Source organism: Schistocerca americana, chromosome X (genome assembly GCF_021461395.2).
Source record: "Schistocerca americana isolate TAMUIC-IGC-003095 chromosome X, iqSchAmer2.1, whole genome shotgun sequence".
Lineage (NCBI taxonomy): Eukaryota > Metazoa > Arthropoda > Insecta > Orthoptera > Acrididae > Schistocerca > Schistocerca americana.
In genome coordinates this window covers 652,552,843-652,575,409 of record NC_060130.1, presented here as the reverse complement: position 1 = coordinate 652,575,409, position 22,567 = coordinate 652,552,843, and the positions used below count along the sequence as shown (strand labels likewise).

General features: G+C 38.3%; 1 protein-coding gene across 1 annotated transcript in view; it reads right to left on the bottom strand.

Annotated features, from left to right (window-relative positions):
* Positions 1-10,316: 10,316 nt before the first annotated feature.
* The window catches only part of LOC124556706, a 65,750-nt gene continuing 53,499 nt past the window's right edge, over positions 10,317-22,567 (bottom strand). The window contains exon 4 of the mRNA XM_047130689.1: positions 10,317-10,884. Within this exon, the coding sequence (XP_046986645.1) occupies positions 10,428-10,884 (457 nt within the window). The 3' untranslated portion in view covers positions 10,317-10,427. The remainder of the gene's footprint in view (positions 10,885-22,567) is intronic.

The window sequence follows — 22,567 nt, the reverse complement described above, 5'->3', positions numbered from 1 at the left end:
TTCGAACACTACCAAATATCAATAACTAGCTGTGCAATGTGCAGTTCAATACACAGAACACTCATTTTGATGACATCCATTTTGAGACTATTCTCTCTGGTAGTTGTAACAAGATTGGGAAATAGTTGTTTGAATGGAGACTGGTAATAACTTTTCATGTAGGGAAGGTAAGCAAAAGGAAATGTCTGTGGTAATCTATGACCCTGTTATTAAGCTGAAATGCATCACTTTGTCTTGGTTCAAAATGCACATGTAATCCAACAGAATGAAGCACTTGCCCGCAAAACCTCCTGTGCAGATGATGGAAGATTACAGTGTGTGGTAAGCATTCAAATCCTCCAGAAGAAATTGCCTAAAGGTATCTCAGTTAACATTAAGATAACTCTCTATCAAGTGAAGCATTCGATGAGTGATACTCTGAGCATGCAGTGACCTTTTGGATACCTATGGCAACTGCTTGTAGGTTGGAGGTGAGAGTGATGGTGTGGGAGTGATATGCTTCATTGATGAGTGCAACATCCTTACATCCCAGACAGTTAAGTGAAGCTCCTCACTCTACACAATACATAATGTTTTATTGTTGCACAAAATTGCAGTTTCTGAAGCACGTCCACAGCTTATGGTTATAGAAGCCTAGCACCACTGATGAACTCCTGATTCTTTAGTTTCGCCATACTTCAACTTTGCTATTATTAACTGTGTTTTCTGCGTAAACAGATGTGACTGACATGTTTGGTGGTGGTTTCAGCTTCCCCAGCCTGTGTCTTGCAGTATGGCCTGGCCAGTTCATGGGACAGCCTGGCCCAGTCATCAAGCTACACAGTCTAGTGCAGCCTGCGGGACCAGCCCAGTCAGACTGATGCGTCCTGCCGGATTTCGCTTGCCTGACCACCTAGGTCGGTCACTTATCATGCCAGCCTGTCGCCTCTGATGCATTACACTCTACTTCTGTCTGGAATGTTCTGTGTTTAACCCTCTTCTATTATTATTTTGATTAAATATACAGGGACAGCTTGGCAATGTTTCAATTAATGCCTTATTATGGTGCCAGTTTCTACTTTTTACCTCCACGCCGTTACGGAACCTACATACATATTTTTTATGATTATAAGAGTGTATGTGACAACAAAAACAATTAAAGAATTTTTACTCCAGATACATCTTAATTTCCAAATAGTGCAAATCGAACATATGTTGACAGAAATAAGGGCATTGCATTCTTGTTAAGTGCAGTCGTTGACAATCACAACATAAGACTCCACTGACATCCAGTAGGAATCAAGTAATACATAGTGTCAAAGCCGTATTTTCTCCTCACGAGTTTTAGGAAGTTGCAGACAATGCAATGCATGCTGCACTATAGTAGACTGGCTGAAATGTTAGATACTGTGAGCAGAGCACTGATGAGCCAGTGGATGGGTTGACTGGGTGCCCTGCTAGCCCACTGTCTGCGACACTGCAGGCTGCATTCAGTTCACCATCCTGGTGGACCAGTCTGCGGTCCACATGGGCCAGTGAACAACACATGGGCTGCGCAAGATGTAACAAGCACCGTGCCCGACTCTAGCCACTACCCTTCAAGTGACCGACATTATCCACTCTTCGATTGATGTGCTCCAGCATATTTTGGAAGCTGTCCTCAGGTCTGAACACACCTAATTAACTATGTAGGACTTAGTCATACTTTTTGAGCACCCATTTTGATATCCACAATTGCTTTATCCTTCAATTTAGCATGAGAACTGTTTGCTGGAGTGGAAGTTTTTAGCAATTTCCCATTGAGTGAAATGGATTGAGTGGAAGAACAAAATAACATGTGAGTGGCAGAGAATAACTTAATCAGAATGCTGAAGCATAAAAAAAAGTGTAAGAAAGGAAGGATGATCATGATTCATCTTAAGCTTAATCTTCTGTCAATGACGACATTTTCAGATGTGGTTTTAAAATAATTCAAGGTGGAGAACTAATCTGGGGATTCAGTGAAAGAGGTTCTTGAGAATTTCACTGTCTGCATGGTCATGAAGTGACACAAATAAAAAATTACACTCTTCATTAATGACAATAAATCACACAACAGAAGCTGCTTCTAAGTTGGTGGTGGTAGATATATGAGTGATAGGCCTTATGGAAGAACAACCTCACACCACCATGTCTTCTCACTGCCATGATCATCTTTATACGTGCCACAGCTCTATAATAAAGAAGCACCTGTGTGCCTAAAACTTGATACCAGTAGACGTATAAAGATGTCTGCTCAGTGCCAGAGTATTTTTGTTTAAAGATTAGATTTAATGTCCTCTTGACACTGAGGTCATCAGCTCCACACTACAAGTTGAGATTGGGTTAGAAAAATGGCTGTGTTCTCTTTGAAGGGACAATCTCAGCATTTGCCTCAAGCAATTTAAGGAAACCACAGCATCATCCTCACTTTGAAATGTAGGGATTTTCCCTTCATTTACAATGTTATAAGGTCAAGATCCCTGCTTCTTAATATGCACATCTTCCGCTACATTTGATGCTGACCAATGAAGCAGCCACAGATTTTATTGCAGTTAAGGCACATAGTTCTGGCAAGCAATGAAGTCAAGGTGCTTAGTTCTGTAGAGTTTTTATGTCACCACTGCTGACTTGGTTCGTTACTATTAGTGTGACTAAGTCACATTCTCATGAACAAAAGGCAAATTATGTCCCTGGGAAACTACATCAAAGATCTAGAAAACCCCTGCACAAATTATAATCAGTGATGAAATCTAATTTATACTGAGAAGAAATTAGTAAATAGGCTTTTGGCTTAAGTTGTGAAATTAGTGTGCCTTGAAACAATAACATCACAGGGTCAACAGATTTTAATTAAAGCCACATCACTGTCAGGAGAAAAAGCTAAACATTTGGAATCAAAGAAATGTAACACATGATTTAAAATATACAGAGCATCTCAACAAATTATGAAACCTATGAGTAAGACAACTGAAATAAAATTTTTGAAAATTAAAGCCTGTCAATTCTAGTTAATAAACACGTTACTTGTACCCCTGACTGGACAATACATAAATAAGACAGATTTAAAAAATAAAAATGCAAATTGGATTATTAATTAAATCAAATTATGTGGTTGAGCTGCATCTAAGCTACATAACATGATGCAATTCTGCACCAGAAGGCAGGAAACAAATACAATCTTCTTGCAACACATATTACAAATTAAACTTAAAAGGGAAGGTGGAGAGGTAATCAAAGATGTGCTGAAGCATATTTGTGGATGAGAGAGAACATGAGGAGACAGATGCACGGAAAAGATGAAAAGCAGTCTGCAAAGAAACTCTGTTGTTGTAGTCGTCAGTGTGGAAATTGATTTAATGCAGTTCTCCAAGCTAGTCTATCCTGTGCAAACCTCTTCATCTCTGCCTAACTATAGCCTACATCCATTTGAACCTGCTTATTATACTTAAGCCTCAGCCTCCGTCTAGAGTTTTTAAACTCCGTGCTGACCTCCATTACAAAACTGACAATACCTTGATACATTACCAAACTGACAATACCTTGAAGCCTCAGGATATGCCTTATGAACCGATCCATTCTTTTTTCAAGTTGTGGCATAAATTTCTTTTACCTCAATTCCATTTAGTACCTCCTCATTAATAATCTTTTTCAGATATGCTTTCCTTGCTATTCAGTCTGCATTGTATTTTCTCTCTACTTCTGCCATCATCAGTTATTTTACTGTTCGAAGAGTAAAACTCATCTACTACTTTAACGGCCGATTGTATAAATGTTGCCAACTGGAGGTCAATTTTGATTTTAGTTCATAAAATGAATTCACTTCACGAATTCACTATGTTGTATGACACTAAACTTTGATCAACTACACTCATGCTCATAAATTAAGGATAATGCTGATACATGGTGAAAAAATGCTCTGGTGGGCGGTTTGCGAGTTTAACTCACCTCGGGGTATGACCACGCGGTGCATTTGACCTGCGGTCATTGCACGGTGGCGCAGGCAGCAGTCCACATACGCAGAGGTGTGTTGGTGCATGTCATAGTACGGTGCAGCGAGTAAGTGTGCAGACAGTTTTCAGATGTGCTACTGGTGACTGTGTGTTGAAAATGGCTCAAAGAACACATATTGATGACGTTATGAGGGGTAGAATACTAGGGCAACTGGAGGAACACAGCAGGTCGTAGAACAGGCCCTCTGTGTGCCACAAAATGTGATCTCAAGATTATGGCAACAATTCCAGCAGACAGGAAAAGTGTCCAGGTGCTACAGTATGGGATGTCCACAGTGTAAAACACCACAAGAAGACTGATATCTCACCATCAGTGTCTGCAGACGGCCACGGAGTCCTGCAGACAGCCGTGCTCGGGACCTTACCGCAGCCACTGGAACAGTTGTCTCCAGACACACAGTCTACAGACGACTGAACAGACATGGTTTATTCGCCCAGAGACCTGCAAGGTGCATTCCACTCACCCCTGGTCACAGGAGAGCTGTAAAACGTGGTGTCAAGAACACAGTACATGGTCATTGGAACAGTGGTCCAGGTTATGTTCACAGATGAGTCCAGGTATAGTCTGAACAGTGATTCTCGCTGGGTTTCCATCTGGCATGAACCAGGAACCAGATACCAACCCCTTAATGTCCTTGAAAGGGACCTGTATGGAGGTTGTGCTTTGATGGCGTAGGGGGGGGGGGGGGGGTATTATGATTGGTGCACGTACATCCCTGCATGTCTTTGACAGAGGATCTGTAACAGGTCAGGTGTATCGGGACGTCAGTTTGCACCAGTACGTCCATCTTTTCAGGGGTGCAGTAGGTCCCACCTTCCTCCTGATGGATAATAACGCACAGCCTTACAGAAGATATCAGGCAAATGGAGTGGCCCGCCTGTTCTCCACACCTAAACCTCATCAAGCATGTCTGAGACGCTCTCAGTCGACGTATAGCTGCATGTCTTCAAACCCCTACGACACTTCAGGAGCTCCGACAGCCACTGGTGCAAGAAGTGGGAGGCTATACCCCAGCAGCTACTCGACCACCTGATCCAGAGTACGCCAACTCATTGTGCAGCCTGTGTACATGTGCATGGTGATCATATCCCATACTGATGTTGGGGTACATGCGCAGGAAACAGTGGCGTTTTGTAGCACGTGTTTCGGGACGTTTTTCTCAACTTATCACCAATGCCGTGGACTTACAGATCTGTGTCGTGTGTGTTCCCTATGTGCCTATGGTATTAGCTCCAGCTTTGTGTAGTGCCACATTGTGTGGCACCACATTCTGCAGTTATCCTTAATTTATGAGCATGAGTGTAAATGAGGTTCGCTGTTGACCTAAATTAGTATGAGACTTGCTTGGTAACACTGCTGAATCAATAATGTGAAATTTTAGTTTCTCCTGCAGTATAAAATGTTCAAATAATTTACCCAAATGGAGCTGGGTGATGTCTTTGTCAATCACCAATATGTCAACAGGTGTACACCTTGTCATTTTCAAGGCACAGATGCAATGAGAGAATGCTGAGCAAGGAAATTTAAAACCTCAGAATGCAGAGTGTTGATTATCACACTCCAAACACATATATTAGTCACACATTGTACATACATAGTATTTATTGTTAAAAGTTTTGTACTGTAATGATGGAGGAAAATAACCTGAAGAAACTTCTCAATCTTCTTCAAGAAACTTCTCTGCAACAATAAAAAATCTAAATTGTTAGATCTCTGTTAAGCAGACAAAATGACACAGAATAATTCTCAGCACTTAAGGCTCTATAACAAAGAATGCTGCCTATCACAGTGGCCCATAATGCTACAAAATAGCAAGAGCCATATTCACAGGAGATGTGGTTTCAAAACATGGTGTTATCATAATTATCTTTACAAGGAATACTGCAGACATGTAGACAATACAACATTCAGCAGCTGAAAATTCGTGACTACTAGATGTTAGCCATTATGTGGTGTGGCAAATTTGACTATGAGCACAAACTGTATGCATCACATCATGCTTTCAGCTGTTTGCTGAGCACAATGTGAAAATAGATATTACAGATCATTGGCCATGGATTTATGTGGCTTTTTGAGAGAATGAAAGCTTCAATAGTTTGCAGGTTTTAAAACATTTGTTATTCAGCTCTAAATAAATTACTGACACAGAGAGCAGCAAAGGTATACATATGTTTAGGTATAGCTGTCATCAACCTGATGGTTGGTTTGCCAAGGACAGTGGCATACTGGGTATGTTTCTTTTGAAGGTAGTATGCCCTTACCTTCCTAGGTCTTTGAACTGATTTACCCATCCGGATATATGGGAACCTACAGTTTAACATGGACTCTCAATCATGATGCACCTAGCTGATTTCATTTAAAATCACCCAAAATGAAGATATCTCATTGCCATCATGTCACAGATATTTGTGAAAATTTGGTGTAAGAAACTGCATAAATAGAAAGTGATAAAATATTTTTTTTCAGTTTTTTTAGATCAAAACTGTAATCAGGGGGCCATTTTGAAATGTCTGGCATTTTCACCATCTGGCATCAGTACAAAAGGTAGGTTGAAAGTTTTTAACTACTATAACTCCCTTATTTATAAATCAATTTTATTCAGTTTGGTGTCATTAGAAAGATAAAAGGACCAACTATATCACTAAACTATAAAAATGCTGCAACTGTGCACACAAATATGTGCAAATATGTAATTAAAGTCATTTTTCAATTTTTTTTATTTTTTTTTTACAAACTTCATGAATTTGTATCATCAAAATCACAAGTTTCACCATTTTAAATTTTGTCTCAAAGAATTCCTATTGTCATACATTTCAACATTAAAAAAATCAGAAGGGTGTTTGTTCTGTTTAATCATTTAAAACAGAAAGAACATAAATAATAACATACACAATTCATCTTGTGACTCTTACCTAGTGGTCACAAACGATGATCAGTTCTCATAAAACACATTCATAAAATTCTAAAAAGCATTCATTCTTTCAAACAAGTCTGATTCGAAAGTATATAAATGACCAGTACTTGTGCTTGCACTAGGAGCAGGCAAAGTCATTAAAATGTTTTCATAAGGTATCCAGCAAACATCAGTGAGAAGTGGTCATGAATAACTCGAGGAAGGGCCACTTGGACTCATGAACTTGACTTTTGCATCTCTGTGTTCTTCACTTATCTCTAGAATTTTTCCAAGCCACCACTGGTTATCGTAGATAGCTGCAACAAATGTTTCTTCTTTAATTGTGTTACAGGCAGTGTCTTGAATTCAAAGAGGAACTTGAATGAATTTAGTGGATGATGAAACACGCTTTATCAGCAACTTGTTTTCATTCTGTAGTTTGACAAAATGATTCACTCTTGTCCCAGGAATGGTAGAACCAGTCTCATATTGTTTTTGTAACATGTTTGTGAACTTTGTTATCTCCTCTGTTGTAACATAAAAGATTTCTATTCCTGGAACATGAGTTTTGGCAAATGTAAACAGATCTTTTTTACTCAAAATGCAACTGTCATATGGACACTGTAAACTTGCTCTTGTTGCTAAACATTTAACAGTACCACCAACTCCATCACATGCATTTTTGCCATGACTAGTGGCAAAAAAATTCCATTCTGCAGTTACTCCAAGATCTTGCTGGGGATGGCACAAATTTAAAAAGTTCTTAAAGTTTTTTATATTGTGCAGAACTGCCATCACTGAAGTACATAACATGCTGGATGTGTGGTAATTGTTCCAATACATAAGTGAGAGCAGTTTTCTGGAAAACATAGAATGTGTTTGTATCATGCTGCAAACAGTCACTTATACAACACAATGACATTGACTTAATGCAATCATCTGTTTTAAAGTACACCACAAAAAAAGATGAAGGGTGACTTGAATGTTCTGCCAGTGAAATCCTTGTGCAGCATCCCGAAGCAAACAGGTATAGTTCTCTGTAAAATCCACTATGATGATTCATGTAGTATCAGGGAGGGTTTCTTTGCTTGATTTGAAGTAGTGACTGTGAGATTTTGATACATAATGATGTTGTGTTAAGTTTTGAAGTTTTTGCATGAGATACTCAACAAATTCATCAGTCTTCTTCATTAATGTCTCCAGTGTAGGTCGATCAGTTTGCATCCATTGTTTGAATACAACATTTTCACAATCGTGTAGAGACTCCAGCTCCATTAAAAAATTGCATAGTTCATATTCGTCAGGACACAGAGAACAAAATGGCTCTGAGCACTATGTGACTTAACTTCTGAGGTCATCAGTCGCCTAGAACTTAGAACTACTTAAACCTAACCAACCTAAGGACATCGCACACATCCATGCCCGAGGCAGGATTCGAACCTGCGACCGTAGTGGTTGCTTGGTTCCAGACTGTAGCACCTAGAACCGCACGGCCACTCCGGCCAGCTCACAGAGAACAGCGATGCAGCATGCACTCCTCGTTTTCCAGATTGCACACAAGTTTCTGTAGAAGTTCAGTGTACTGTTCTTTCACATGTGCAGCATGCACTAACAGTTTTACGTTTTGGTGATACGTGCATACACATATGTTATGCATTCCCTGACTGTTTACAGTAACACATTCTTTTGACCCAAGTTCACAAAATTTAGTAAACCCAATTTTATCTTCATGATATTTTTTCTCTGAAAGCTAAGTATACATCTTTCAGATTATGTAAAATTAGTCTTTTTGTCTTATACACTCTTTTGCCATTTTCTGAAGGGACTGACAGACAGTCTTTTTTATTAGCAGAAATGCGACTTATATAATCTTCACAGTAAAAATTCTGGACACGTTTTTCCACATCCTTACCTATTCTGTTTCCCACTTTAACTCCCTTTTGACAAAATACCATCTTCTTTTAGCAATACCCTCGATTTCTTTACCATGTATTCGGTAGTGTTAAAAAACATTTTGATTTTTTCTTTACTCCATGAAGCTGGTGCTAAGGTAAGTATTTGTAGATTTCTTTAATAGAACTTCTGTTGAATTTCTCTTTAAGTTTTTGCATTAAAATATTACAGTCTGTACATTCAGCACTGCCAGTTTCTTCAGACACATTTTTCACTGGAACATGTAGCACTTCTGATGCTGTTTGCTGTAATTTTAAAGCTAAGCGACGAGACTGGGATCGAATGTATTCTGGGCGTCTGTCTTGTGCTCTCTTGGTAACCTTAAATAGCGAAATTTCACGTAATTCACAACTTTCATTCAGTTTTTGAAGAGCTGTAGATGGATGTGGTGTATATTCTTGATCTTTAACTTCACATTCATCCATCCCTGAAAGGTTATCCCCATAGGAGATAAAATGTCCTTACGGCATGTTATGCACAGCTTGGTACCTAGGATGAGTCCAAGTGTTTTATATTTCCTTGCCATGGTTAAAGAAATAGGTTTCAAAGATTTCTTAGCAGTCTTTTTACCATGTTTCTTAAAAGGGTCACAGCAAATTCTATGTCTGTCTTCAAATGTTCCCAAACAGAGCCTTTTGTGAGGAGAACAAACACTCTCAATATTTTCACAGGTGCTTCTTAGCTTCAATAATTCAATATCAGCTTGATTCACGCTTGATATATCTATTAAATCTCTCTCTTCACCGCTACTACTTTTCTTCTGACACACAACTGCTGACACAAAACCTAATAAAACATTTGTTTTCCATTGGTTTGAAGCTTTTTCTTGTTCTCTAATTACCAGACAGAATGGCTGCTTATGTAAGAAGCACAAAATCAAGACAAAAAAGTCATTCAGATATATAAAGTGCGCACACACACACAAAAACTTAACACACAGCCTGTGTTGCATGTGAGTGTTGCTGCTAGACTGAATTTTTCATTGTTGTTTCATGTATTGTTAATCAGCTATTTGAAGCAATTAATTATTACAGCATTATTGAAAAAATATAAGATCTAACAATAGAGGACAAACACCCTATTGATTTTTTTTATGTTGAAAAGTATGTGTGCCTGCATGTGGAGTAAATTAATTGTATTCAGTACACAATACATCTTAAAAACAGAATGACTTTTTAGTAACATTAAAATAAATGCACACTAACACAACTATTAATATCTTCTTTCTGAAACCATAAGGTTCACAAGGATGAAAAGAACAGTAACAAGAAACAGAGGTGTTTAATATCTCAAGTAGTTATTTTATTTTGAAATCTTCATAAAAAATCTTTTATATCACAGATATCAGAAACTTTGATTTCATCATTGATTACACTATGTGATGCACGTGCAGAAAAGAGTAAGAAATTAAACATTTACACTTATTACAAAAATTATTTTACAGTGAACTTGCCTCTTGTTTAAAAACTTTAAAACTGGTGTGAATTTCATTGCCCCATCAGTTTTTTTGGAACCCACATTGAGGGTGTACCTCTGCACAGCAGTGGTTGAGTCTTATTTTATCCAATTTTTAAAACTGGAGTGGGAGGGGTTTTACCCGTCTCTGTTTTGGAATCGGCATTGGGAATATTTGTATCCGAGAATGTTGAGGTACCCCCCTATCTCTCCACATCATTGCTATCAAAATGTACAGACCACCAACACACTTACTTAAGAAATCCATAATTCCTAAGAAGTAAGGAGTCAGTACTTGCAAAAGAATTGTCAGCTGGTGCAGGAATTTCAAAGAAAAAAATCCCAGTAGCTTCACTAAATGCAGAAGCCCTGCTAGTACAGTAATTAAAAGCACTGTTATAAAACAAACTGTTTTACTAACATTTTCTGTCGTCAACTCTGAAGTTATTCTATTTACTAGATTTTTGGCAGTTCCATAACTGAAAAAGTCAACAAGAATTGACGAGACTGATCTCAATGAGTTGTCCTCTTCCAGCTCATCTTTAGTTTCATTACCACTATGTTTGTCCTTTCTGTAAAAGAAAACAAGTTTTTATTTAAAATATCTCACTGAAATTGAAAGATCAGTTTATATTGATAGATACACTTTTTTCTGGTTCCAAGAAAATACATGATAAATATTAAAAAGTCGACCACGCAAAAGAAGTGACTATATCACAAAGCCCCTTTCCTTGCCTATGTATCACATTCTGATGTTACAGTGATAGCAATAAATTAACTGATGCTTCACCAAGTTTCACAGCGTTTATATGCAAGTTGTTATTGCCATTTCTGTATTTGATTTTTGATATAAACTGTTTTGTGGAGGGTGTACCTCCGCACAGCAGTCGTTGAGTCTTATTTTGTCCAATTTTTAACACTGGAGTGAAAGGGGTTTCTGGTTGAATAAGTTCTAATGAATTTTTTTTAACAAATGAGAATAACAATCTCCTGCCCTAACCATTCAAAAAAACTTCATGGGAGAACTTGACTCTCTTTCCCTTTCTTTATAATTATCTGCAAAATGTGCTAGTCTACACACTTCTTAAGAAACATATCACATAAAAGTAAGAGGCCAAAGACTCTTCATCCACAAGAAAATGCAGCTCTTAAGTTTATGGGACAAGGAAAAGTCACAGAAGCATGTATACAGTAATCACCAAAGGCTGATGTGTCATCTCACCAGAGTAAAATTTCATGGTCTGTGGACAGCGTCTTATTTGGCTTGATACAGGTACCCCACAGCTACACCGCTGGTTTCACATTCTAATGCCTATTGTTCCAGAAACTTCTGAGCAATTTAAAATTGTCACCTGAATCAAGTCTGAAACCCAATACCTTGTCTTTCACGGGCAATCCTTTTACTGACTGAGCTATCTGGGCATGACCCACAATCTGCTCTCACAGCTTAATTTCCAAAAGTACCTCTCTCCTAGTTTCCAAACTTCATGGAAGTTCTTCTAAATACATTGCTGGACCAGCACTTCTACAAGAAAGCCTGCTGTGAAGAAATGACTTGGGGGAGAGTTTTATCTTTGATCAACCATTGCGTTCCTTGCAGATTTTACAAGATACATGAAACAGAACACAGACAGAATCCCTCATGCCTGAATAGGCCCAACACATTTAGGTGAGCAGTTCACAATGACGCTGACTGATAACAAAAGTTTTACATATTTTTAACTATTTTTGCCATTTTGAGTTTCAGGTGTTTAAGCTACGATCTCTGTGGTTGCTGGAGTGCACAGAGAATTTATGCTAACAGAAAACTAGAAACACTGACCAGCTCACAGCTCTGGAAACCTGGGTTCCACAATTCTGTATACATCCATATATCACTGAGTTGCTTTAGGTAATCTGCAGTGTTGTCACTGTGTGATAAAAGAAGACTTCAATATTGATAAGTCAATGATGTGGGGCAGCCAGTTTGTCTCATATTCAGAAGTCAATACGTACTGAGTAACCAGCTGAATGGTGGTCAGAACAAGGTGGTCATTTCTCCTTTACTTAGTGTTATATGTGCAAGTTTTCCACCATTAAGTGACCTCTCTGTTTCCTAGTGCTCTAACAGTAAATGCAGCATGAGATATGCACATTGCTCAGTGAAGTCTAAATGTTCATTCTGCATTCTTTTTGCTGCAACTGATCCAATATTTAGGGTGCCCTCAACCACTACAAATGTTGAAACTTCCTGCCAGATTAAAACTCAGGCTGTATACACGAACAAGGAAAAAAAAAAAAAAAAATCCCAGATTTTTCCTGGTTAAAGATACACTTCCTCCCGGGTAAAAATACACTTTTTTGTGTTATGTGACAGTATACTTTCCGTCAGGACTGTAAAACTTATCAATCCTTTGAATGGTTATGGTTTTATGCAGCAGTGTAGAATTTCCCAGCACTATAGAAAACGAAACTCATTATAAAAAACACGATTTGGAAAGGTCTCTGGTGTGCAGTAACATGTACACTGCATATTTTCGTGTGATTTAAATCTGAGTTCCACTAAACAGCGCATGTTACTTTCTGAAGCATTGAAATCCAGATTGTGATGTGCCTTTGTAAGCCAGTCATAGCTCATCTCACGTGATCTTGCCAGACGATGATAGCGGATACGGTTCCAGACTGGAGTGCCTAGAACTGCTCGGCCACATTGGCCGGCAAATGACGAGTCAAATGCTCTGTGATTTAAGAAATTTATCATACATTCTTGCAGATAGTTCATCCTGCGTAAAAGGAAATTTACTTTGAAAGTAACGCTTTTCAAACTGCCATTCGCAATATTTTCCCCGCGACCTGTTAGAAACAGGTTTGTTCCAGCAGTTGCCAGAGTGTCAGATAGACATCACTGGGCTTGCGCAGCTATGATGATGTAGGAAGCCCGTATGTTCGTTCGTATGTGTAAAACATTAAAAGATCTTAGATTATGTCATAAAAGAAATAAGACCTCAGAGGCTACTCCAAAAGCATCAGAATTTTGTGAACCAAACTAAAATGCATGATCTGGCTTAAAGTGCACATTTGTATGTCCAGATTCCCAATGAATTAGGCCTTGACAATATAGCAGGCTTTTCAGTGTGCTTTCCGGGATGTAAATTTTCTTGGAGCACTGGTATTGTATTATCTCATTTTTGGTTCTTTATTATGGCATAATGCCATACGTACTAGAAGCTGAAAACGTGCACTTGAAATACTGCGAACAGTTGAATCTAGCCAATAGTGTCGAATTAAACACTTCGTTTCAAATAAATTGACTGCCTCAGCGGAAATGATTAATAAAAGCAAAATTTCTGTAGCAAACCGACAAAAAAAACTTCACTGTCCAGCAAGGTGATTAATGCTAACAACACATATTAGCCTTCAGTAATTATGTGAATGTACTTCAATTCACTTGATAGCTACTGGCCACAGAAATCCATTCTGTTTTTATTTGACTTCAGAGCAGTACACAAAGAGGAAACAGCAAAATTACTTAATGTAAACATGGGTCAGGTAAAGACTACCCACCTCCCCACTACAACTCAGATTGCTCTGCACATCAGCCCCGGATTTACGATATTTCTGAACCAGAACAATACTACACAGTGCCCCCACCCCCTCCCCCGAGCGTTCATTTTGCAGCACACATCTTTCTGAAGTGTCTGATACATAAAACATATATGTTTGAGGACATGTTACTTTGTCTTAGGTGTGAAAAAGAGCAGCGCCAAGCCCCTTCTATTGCATCTCACTGAATTTCGCTCTGTGGAATTCAAACGTGTATATTTTGTAATGGATGCCATCAAACTATATTCAGGACAGGTTTTAAATCCTACCCCTCTTAAAAAAAAACCTCGCAATTAATACTGGATGAGATGATTTGTAACCAGGAGAACAATAACTATTCAGAAAATTTGCACTTTTTAATCATCTTGTGGTGCAGTTCTTCTTGTTGTTTCCATGCTTGTAACGAAAATGGGATGAGAAGTTCCGCCTAATGCAAGACACCTTTTTTTCCTGTTTTGTTTCACCCATACATGTTTCAGCACATTTGTGATATCGTCAGTGGGCTTAATTTTTATTTTTAACTTACACGATGTTATTGTCCATTTATTTTAGTAACTATTCTGCTACACAATATACAACTTGTCATAGTTTTGAAGTTGTGGTGCGTTCTCCTGTTCTGTTGGCGAAGTAAATAGGATTACTTTATGACATATGGTTGCTTAGCACTGCACTTTTTCGATTTCTCAAAACATAGGCAGAGTTTTTGCTGCTATTACGACCTGTGGTCGCTTGGCACTGCACAAATCGAAAAAGTGCAGTGCCAAGCGACCATTGGTCATGAAGTAAGCCTATCTACAGCAATGTATTTAGATGAACTTCCATGAAGTTTGGAAAGTAGGAGAGATGTACTGTTGGTAATTAAGCTGTCAGAGCAGATCTTGGGTCATGCCCAGATAGCTCAGTCAGTTAAAGGATTGCCCATGAAAGACAAGGTATGTTCTGGGGAAAAAAGGAAAGTTAAAGAGACCTCTAGTGGAAAGAGAAGCAACTGTGTGAGTATCAAGAGCTTGAAGGCAAGCCAGTACTAAACAAGAAAGAAAAGTTTGAAATGTGGAAGGAATAATAGAGGATCTATACAAGGGAGACAAAAATGAAGACTACATTACAGAAATAGAAGAGGAAGTAGCTGAAGTTGACTTTGGAGGTCAGAAGAATTTGACAGAGCACCGAAAAACCTCAGTTGGAACAAGGCCCCTGGACTACATGATAATCCCTCAGAATTATTGAGGTCCTTGGGAGGGCCAGCCATTACAAAACTATTCCATCTGGTAAGCACGATGTATGAGTTACAAAATACCCTCAGACTTCAGGAAGAATGTAATACTTCATATTCCAAAGAAGGCAGGTACTGCGACATTTTTTGCTGTGATTACTTGGAGTATAATAGGTTCTGTGTTGTGTGAGGTGCAAGGGTGTTGATGCCATTCCACCATTGTTGAGGAATTCTTTCACAGACAGAATTTAAGTCTGGGCTATGATCTAATGTAGTAGCAGTCTGACATTATGAATCAGCAGGGTACAAATAGTCTCTGCAAATTCTAGAACTGTCTGCCCATCCTTGCCATTGCATTCCAACCCGAGACTTTTCTCATGAATATTGTGGTAGCCTAGAGGCAACGGCCATATTACAACATCAGGGGTTAAATTAACAACACACTGTGCAAATGCTGCATACAATCTCAGCACGACACTCAGTTTGGTGAACCTGTTGTCATTTTTGGTTCTCCCCATCTTAAGCAAGCTGCACATTAAAAACATCTTCAAGATAGATTAGATTAGATTCAGTTTTTGTTCCATAGACCCAAAAAATGAGATGATTCTCATGGGTGTGGAACATGTCAGAAAAATATAACATAAGAACATAAATCATTTGAATATAATACTTACTACGCTGATCATTTATCAGGAGATTGTTGAAATACGTGAATACAATGCGGTAAACTGGAACAGCTAGTACTTACAGAATTAACAGACAGTCAGAATGAAACATTGTTATGCACTATTAATAACTTTATCATACACAAAATACCTAATCTTGACTGTTGTGACCAAGTGCTGTCAAATCTGAAATATAATAGACATTTTTACTTAAGCTAGCTTATCAGTCTCTGTTAAGTATTCATCTATAGAGTAGGAGAAGTTCCCTATCAAAAAGTCTTTCGAACTCTTTAAACCATGGTTTAGCTGAAAACAAGTTTTTAATTGTTGCTGGCAATTTATTGAAAATGCCTGTTCCTCAATATTGGACCCCTTTTTGGGCAAATGTAAGTGACTTTAGGTCTTTATGTAGATTGTTCTTATTGCTAGTATTAATACTATATATCAAGCTATTGGTTGTAAATAGAGGTATCTTATTTGCAATAAATTTCATTCAGAAATAAATATACTGGGAAGCTGTGGTTAGAATACTAAGTTACTTCAACAGGTTCCTACATGATGTTCTTGAATTTGCATGCTAAATACTTTTGCTTGGTTTGATGAGTTACCCCAGAATATGATCCCGTATGACATAATAAAATGAAAGTAAGCAAAGTATCCAATTTTTTTAAAATTTATTTATATCTCTTATATCTGACATTACTCTCACTGCAAATACAGACTTGTTTATGCAATTAAGCAATTCTGTGGTATACCCTTCCTAACTGAATTTAATATTGAGTTGTAATCCCAGAAATTTAACACCGTCAACCTCTTCGATCTGCATGTCTTCATATGTTATACGATGCTGGAAGGAAATCCCTTACAGGTTCTGAACTGCATATAGTGGGTCTTCTCAAAGTTTAATGACAGTGAATTAGCTTTAAACCATTTATTAATGTCAGTGAAAAATTTGATTAGGAGCTATTTCTAAATCTGTACTTGACTTGCTGCTTATTGTAATGTTTGTATCATCTGCAAACAAAACAAACTTAGTATCTGGAAATGTAACAGACGAGAGGTAATTGATGTACACAAGAAGGAGCAATGGACTCAAGATGGAACCTTAAGGAACACCACATTTAATTAATTCCCAATCAGATGAAACACTGCTTACTGCACAGGTATTTCACAATGACACCCTTTGTTTCCTGTTACATAGATAATACTCAAACCATTTCGCAGCATTACCGGTGACACCATAATATTCTAATTTACTTCAGAGAATGCTGTAGTTCACACAGTCAAAGGCTTTTGACAGGTCACAGAAAATGCCAATAGCCTCTAATTTATCAGCTAATGAATTAAGTACATTCTCACTGTAAGTGTAAATAGCTTTCTCTATATCAGAACCCTTAAGAAATCCAAACTGTGACTTGGACAATATATTATTTGCAGTCAGATGCTTAAGGAGGTGCTTGAACACAACCTTTTCAAATATTTTTTGAGAAAGCTGGGAAAAGTGAAATTGGTCGATAGTTTGATGGTACACCTCTTTATCTCTCCTCTTGTAATGAGGCTTCACTTCAGCATACTTTAGCCAGTCTGGAAATGTTCTGTTGGTAAGAGACTGATTACACAAATAACTTAAGACAGAACTCAACTCGCATGAGCACTCTTTGATTAACTTTGTTGATATGTTATCATACTCACTAGAATACTTAGACCTGAAGGATTTTATGATGGATGCTACTTATTTGGGAGACGTGAGTGTCATTTGCATTTTACTGAAGTTTACTAGTGTCGGCTACTCCATTCCACTGTTCACCGAACCTGATAACCCCAAGCTGTCAGTAACAGAAATGAAGCACTTGTTTAAGAGGTTTACAACACTACATGCACTTGTTACCAAAGTCTCATTTATTTTCAGAGCTATCCGTTTCTCATACAGTTTTTATTTTGTAATTATCATTTCAAGCTGCTTCGATTTCTGGATTACTTGCTTCAGTATTTTCCAGTATTCTTTGTAATGCATTACAATGCTAACATCAGAGCTGTTCCTAGATAGTAGATACAGTCTCCTTTTTGTCCCACATGATATCTTTATTCCTTGTGTAATCCATGGTTTATTTTTTTACTTCTGTCTGATTTGAGTTACTTACAGCGGAAAACAATTTTCAAAAGTGGAGGTAACTTTATTAGTGAATGCTTTGTATTTTCCATTTGAGTCAGAAGTATTGTGAAGATCTATCAAGTTCATGTCTGAGCAATTTCCTGAATTTTTCAATTTTTGACTTATTTATTACCCTGCTGTACTAAGATTTAATAGATTTTTTATCCCGACAAGTTTCAAAATATAACATGAGATGCTATATGTCATGTCATTTTTTCAGATAGCCCATTTATTATTGGTTTTGTGATATGACCTCTTTCCCTAGATTTGTTTATAGAGATATTATCAATAGCAGTCTCCAGAGCGTTTATGTATCCTAGTTACAAAGTTCACAGCAAATTGAATGATAGTGTTACTGACTGCAATAATTGTTCACTGATAGAGCTTTTCGATAAATCCACATTAAAATCACCAGCAACAACTATTTCCTTGTTTTTTACTGAGAGATGGGACAACAGGGCTTCCAGAGTTTTTATGAAGAGGTTAAAATTTCCTGAATGTGATCTGTATATACTTACCATTATAAAGGACTTATTATGAATACTACATCTGTTGCACAAGCTTCTAAGTGCCGCTCCGAGCAAAATTTATTAATATAAATATTCTTGAAATCAAAACAGTTTCTGACAAATGTGGCAACTCCTCCTTCCGCTATATTTTCTCTACAGAACTTGGATCCTGTAACATTTAACATATCTGTACCAATGGTCACATGATGTTCAGAGAGGCAGATTAATATTTACTGATTTGCTTAACCCTTCATCCTCCAATATTCTGATGCAATAAGGATAACTGATTTTGTGCACTGGCTGAATTACAACTCGATGAACATAATTTTCCTGTCAGGTTTTGAGTATCTCTAATTTCCATCAGGGACTGTCTGCATGAATTGTATACATTAAAATTTGTTTTCTGGCTGCCTGTTTTATCAATGTGAATATCATTTTCAGCCTGTCTCTGAACATCGTTTGTTTCTGTCCTCTCTACCCTAAGAAAACTGCCCTTCTGTCATTTGTAACCACTGCTACTTTACCTCATGTGACAGTTTTCCCTTCCCTTTCCTGTTGAGGTGAGGGCCATGCGCAGTATAGTCCCACATGCTGACAGAGTCAACAGGAACCACACTGATATGAGACCCCATACCTGATCCAAGCAGCTGTTCCACCTCTAAATTAACTCTCCTAACAGGAGAGTTTAAATGAGGCTGGTCATGGTGCCTCAGAACAGACATGAGCCCAATACCAGTATGTCTCATTGCTGAAGCTATCTTTACCAGATCACTCTCAATTGAATAATTAGGGTTTCTACCTATGCTGTTGCCTGCCCCACCCACTATTACCAAGTTGTCTTCCTTTGTAAAGTCTTTGCAAAGTGAACCTACATCCTCTATCATCTGACCCAGACTTGCACTAGGTTTAAAAAAACTTGTGACCTGGTAACCTGACCCTAGATCAGCCTGCAACAGTTGGCCCACAAACTACCTAACAACAAAACTTACTTTCTTCTTCTTCTTCTTCTCCACAACTTTTTTTCTGATTTCTTACTTTTCAAACACTTTTTGAAAGTTTGTTGTGTCCTGTCTACCCCTAAATCTATTGGTGGCACAACAGTTTCTAACAGTGACAACAGATCAAACCCATTTTCCACATTCACAACAACACTGTCTGAGAAAGTCCAATTCCTTGTCACTTCCTATGTCTCTTTTCCCTTCTCCCCCTTAACCTTTCCAGATCTAGTTTCTGTAGTGTTGGCAGAAGAGCGAACACCGTGTTACTAGAGGAGGCCGAAATGCACGCGTTTTAGCTCACGCAGGCTGGCGTGAGGAGTGAAGAACTATACTGACGTGAGGTCTGGAACATGACAAGGAATTAGAATTCAGAAAGTGGACGTAATTAGTTTCATACTTAACTTTAATCCATTAATGATGAACGTCTCTCTTGACGGTACATGATTCACAATATTATCTGTTCAGAATAGTAACTGAACATGGCGCCTTGCTGGGTCGTAGCAAGACACGTAGCTGAAGGGTACGCTAAACTATCGTCTCGGCAAATGAGAGCATATGTAGACAGTGAATCATTGCTGGAAAAGTCGGCTGTACAACTGGGGCGAGTGCTAGGGAGTCTCTCTAGACTAGACCTGCCATGTGGCGGCACTCAGTCTGCAATCACTGATAGTAGCGACACGCGGGTCCGACGTATACTAACGGACCGCGGCTGATTTAAAGGCTACCACCTAGCAAGTGTGGTGTCTGGCAGTGACACCACAGTTTCACTTTATCTAGTTCTGCCTGAAGGGCAGTAATCTTCTCCTACTGTTCCACTGTCTTCCTATCTCTACAGCATATCCTACACAACCAATGAGCCTAAGCAGTTTGGCAACAACATGCACAGTAGAGGAGGGGAGTAGGATGGGCTGGTAACATATCAGGCCATATTATCTCTGTAAGATTTGGAGTCAGCATGCTCATTTAAGTTAATTTGTGACACATCCCAGCAGAGCATATCAAACAATAATATCATTTTATTCCATCATCTTTCTGGCATGCATGCAGGACAGAGTATGTCTTCTGATATTTTGGTTGTTAATTGTACAGCCATCTTCAAGGTGAGTGCTCAAGCATGTCTATTTACATGCTGAAAAGCTAGAACCTCTCAATACAATGGTATGCTGTGCAGTGAAATGCACATTGTCACAGATAAAACTATGCAGGGGTCACAGATAAGACCACTGGAACAACATATACAGTTTAGTAAGCACCTAGTCAATAAATCCACAGTGCTTGCAAATTATATGATTAATTATTAAATTGGTGTCAGGTGCCGAATGCCACGCAGTGAAGATTCAGAACAATAATTCTTCTGATGTTGTGAACATGGAGTGAGTGATCCTCCTCATGTCAAACTAATACATCCAAAAATGGTAGACAGCCATTCTTCTCCCATTCCACGGTAAACTTTATTTTTCATCAACTGAATAAATACACTCAAGAGTCCCCATAAATTTATCCTCATTTTGAGGTCTAAACTAGGACATGTGTCACCACCATACTTCTGGCACACAGCCCTTTTAAAAACTATAGATAAGTGCTTTTTCTTCAAAATCCTCCATAAATAAACCAACCATCAGGTGTGAGAGAGTATGGTGACAATGATCACATTTACCCATAAAAGGTCTCAACAACAGGGTTAAATATTTAGTCATTCAATAAGCAGGTGCTTCTGTCTTACCCACTATCAGACTGAAAGTCAATACTTTTAGAATCTGCTACAAGTGCGGTTTATGATTTCCAGTTTCCTCTGAATCAGTGTTTTGTTTCTGTGTAACTTTGTGGACCTTGGGAAGGCCATATAATCCAGGAGGTACTGAGCTGTGCCCCTTCAGTCTGTTGGTAGCCTCCTTGGGTACAAAGCTGGAGTTCCGGAGCAAAGCAGTTTTTCTTTGAACATGGGTAGTGTTGTCCTTGTTGATATTACAATATGTAGGCTCATCGAGTAGGTTGTCCACCTTCTCTTTGTAAACACCAAAGCCATATCATTATCTTTATCTGCAGGAAGATCCACCATCTGAGAATAATTTCAGAAATTACAGAGTGCAGCTCTCTCAGACAAGGATATGTTGCTTTTTTGTGGCTGAGATCTTATAAGTGCATGGCATGCATCAAGGGGCATTTCCTCAGCAGCATCACCAGCAGTTTTCTGACAGATTCTTCCATTCTCTGATAAAATATGTCAGTGGCGTGTGTTTCAGTGTAGGAGTAAAATTCAAACACTTCCCTAAAACAACTTCCATCACATTGTCTGGATTGTTATTTGTTAATTTAAAAACAGAACATTTAAAAGAAGTTTGTTGCTGTTGCAGAATAACAAAGTGGTATGCCATCAGCCCACTCCCAGGAAATAGGAGGGAGACTAGTTGCTTATCTTCAGATGTAAGTGATGTAACTCTCCTGTGATCAAATCCAACTTTTAATGGGTATACCCAGTTCCCTCTTTAAACAGTGTCTAGCTTGCTTCATGAATAATTTTATTCACAGAAGCAGTCTCCATGAAATGTACCATTTTGCTAAATTCAAAGTAGTTGTTTCACTGATTGTTCCACAGTGCCATGAAATTATGGTGACTGAGGTCAGGCAAGACCTCTTGCAATTATTACACCATGAGCCAACTGTACAAACATCTCTCACTGGAAATCAATTTTGACCTCAGTTCAGATCATGAACCCAGTTAACAAATTCATTATGTTGTGTAACACTGAACTAGGAAAAACTGAATTAAGTTCACTGCTGACCTGAAACAGCACAAGACATGCTCGGCAACATCCTTGAATAGCTATCAACATGATTATCACACTTCAACTTCAGTTGTATATCATGCATTGTAGAAATACAGTATTCATTATGATTTTGTGTTGTAAAGATGAAGGTAAGTGATTGGAAGAAATTTCTCAAACTGCTTCAAGAAACTTCTTAAGACAAAAATCATTGAAATTGCCATATATCTGTAAATTAAACAAAAAATAATAATAATAATAATTTTCAGCACTTAATGCTCTTGAACAGAGAATGCTGTTCACCACAATGGCCCAGAACATTAGGAAAAATGGTGTATTCAGGTGGTGCGGTTTCAAAACACAGTGCAGTC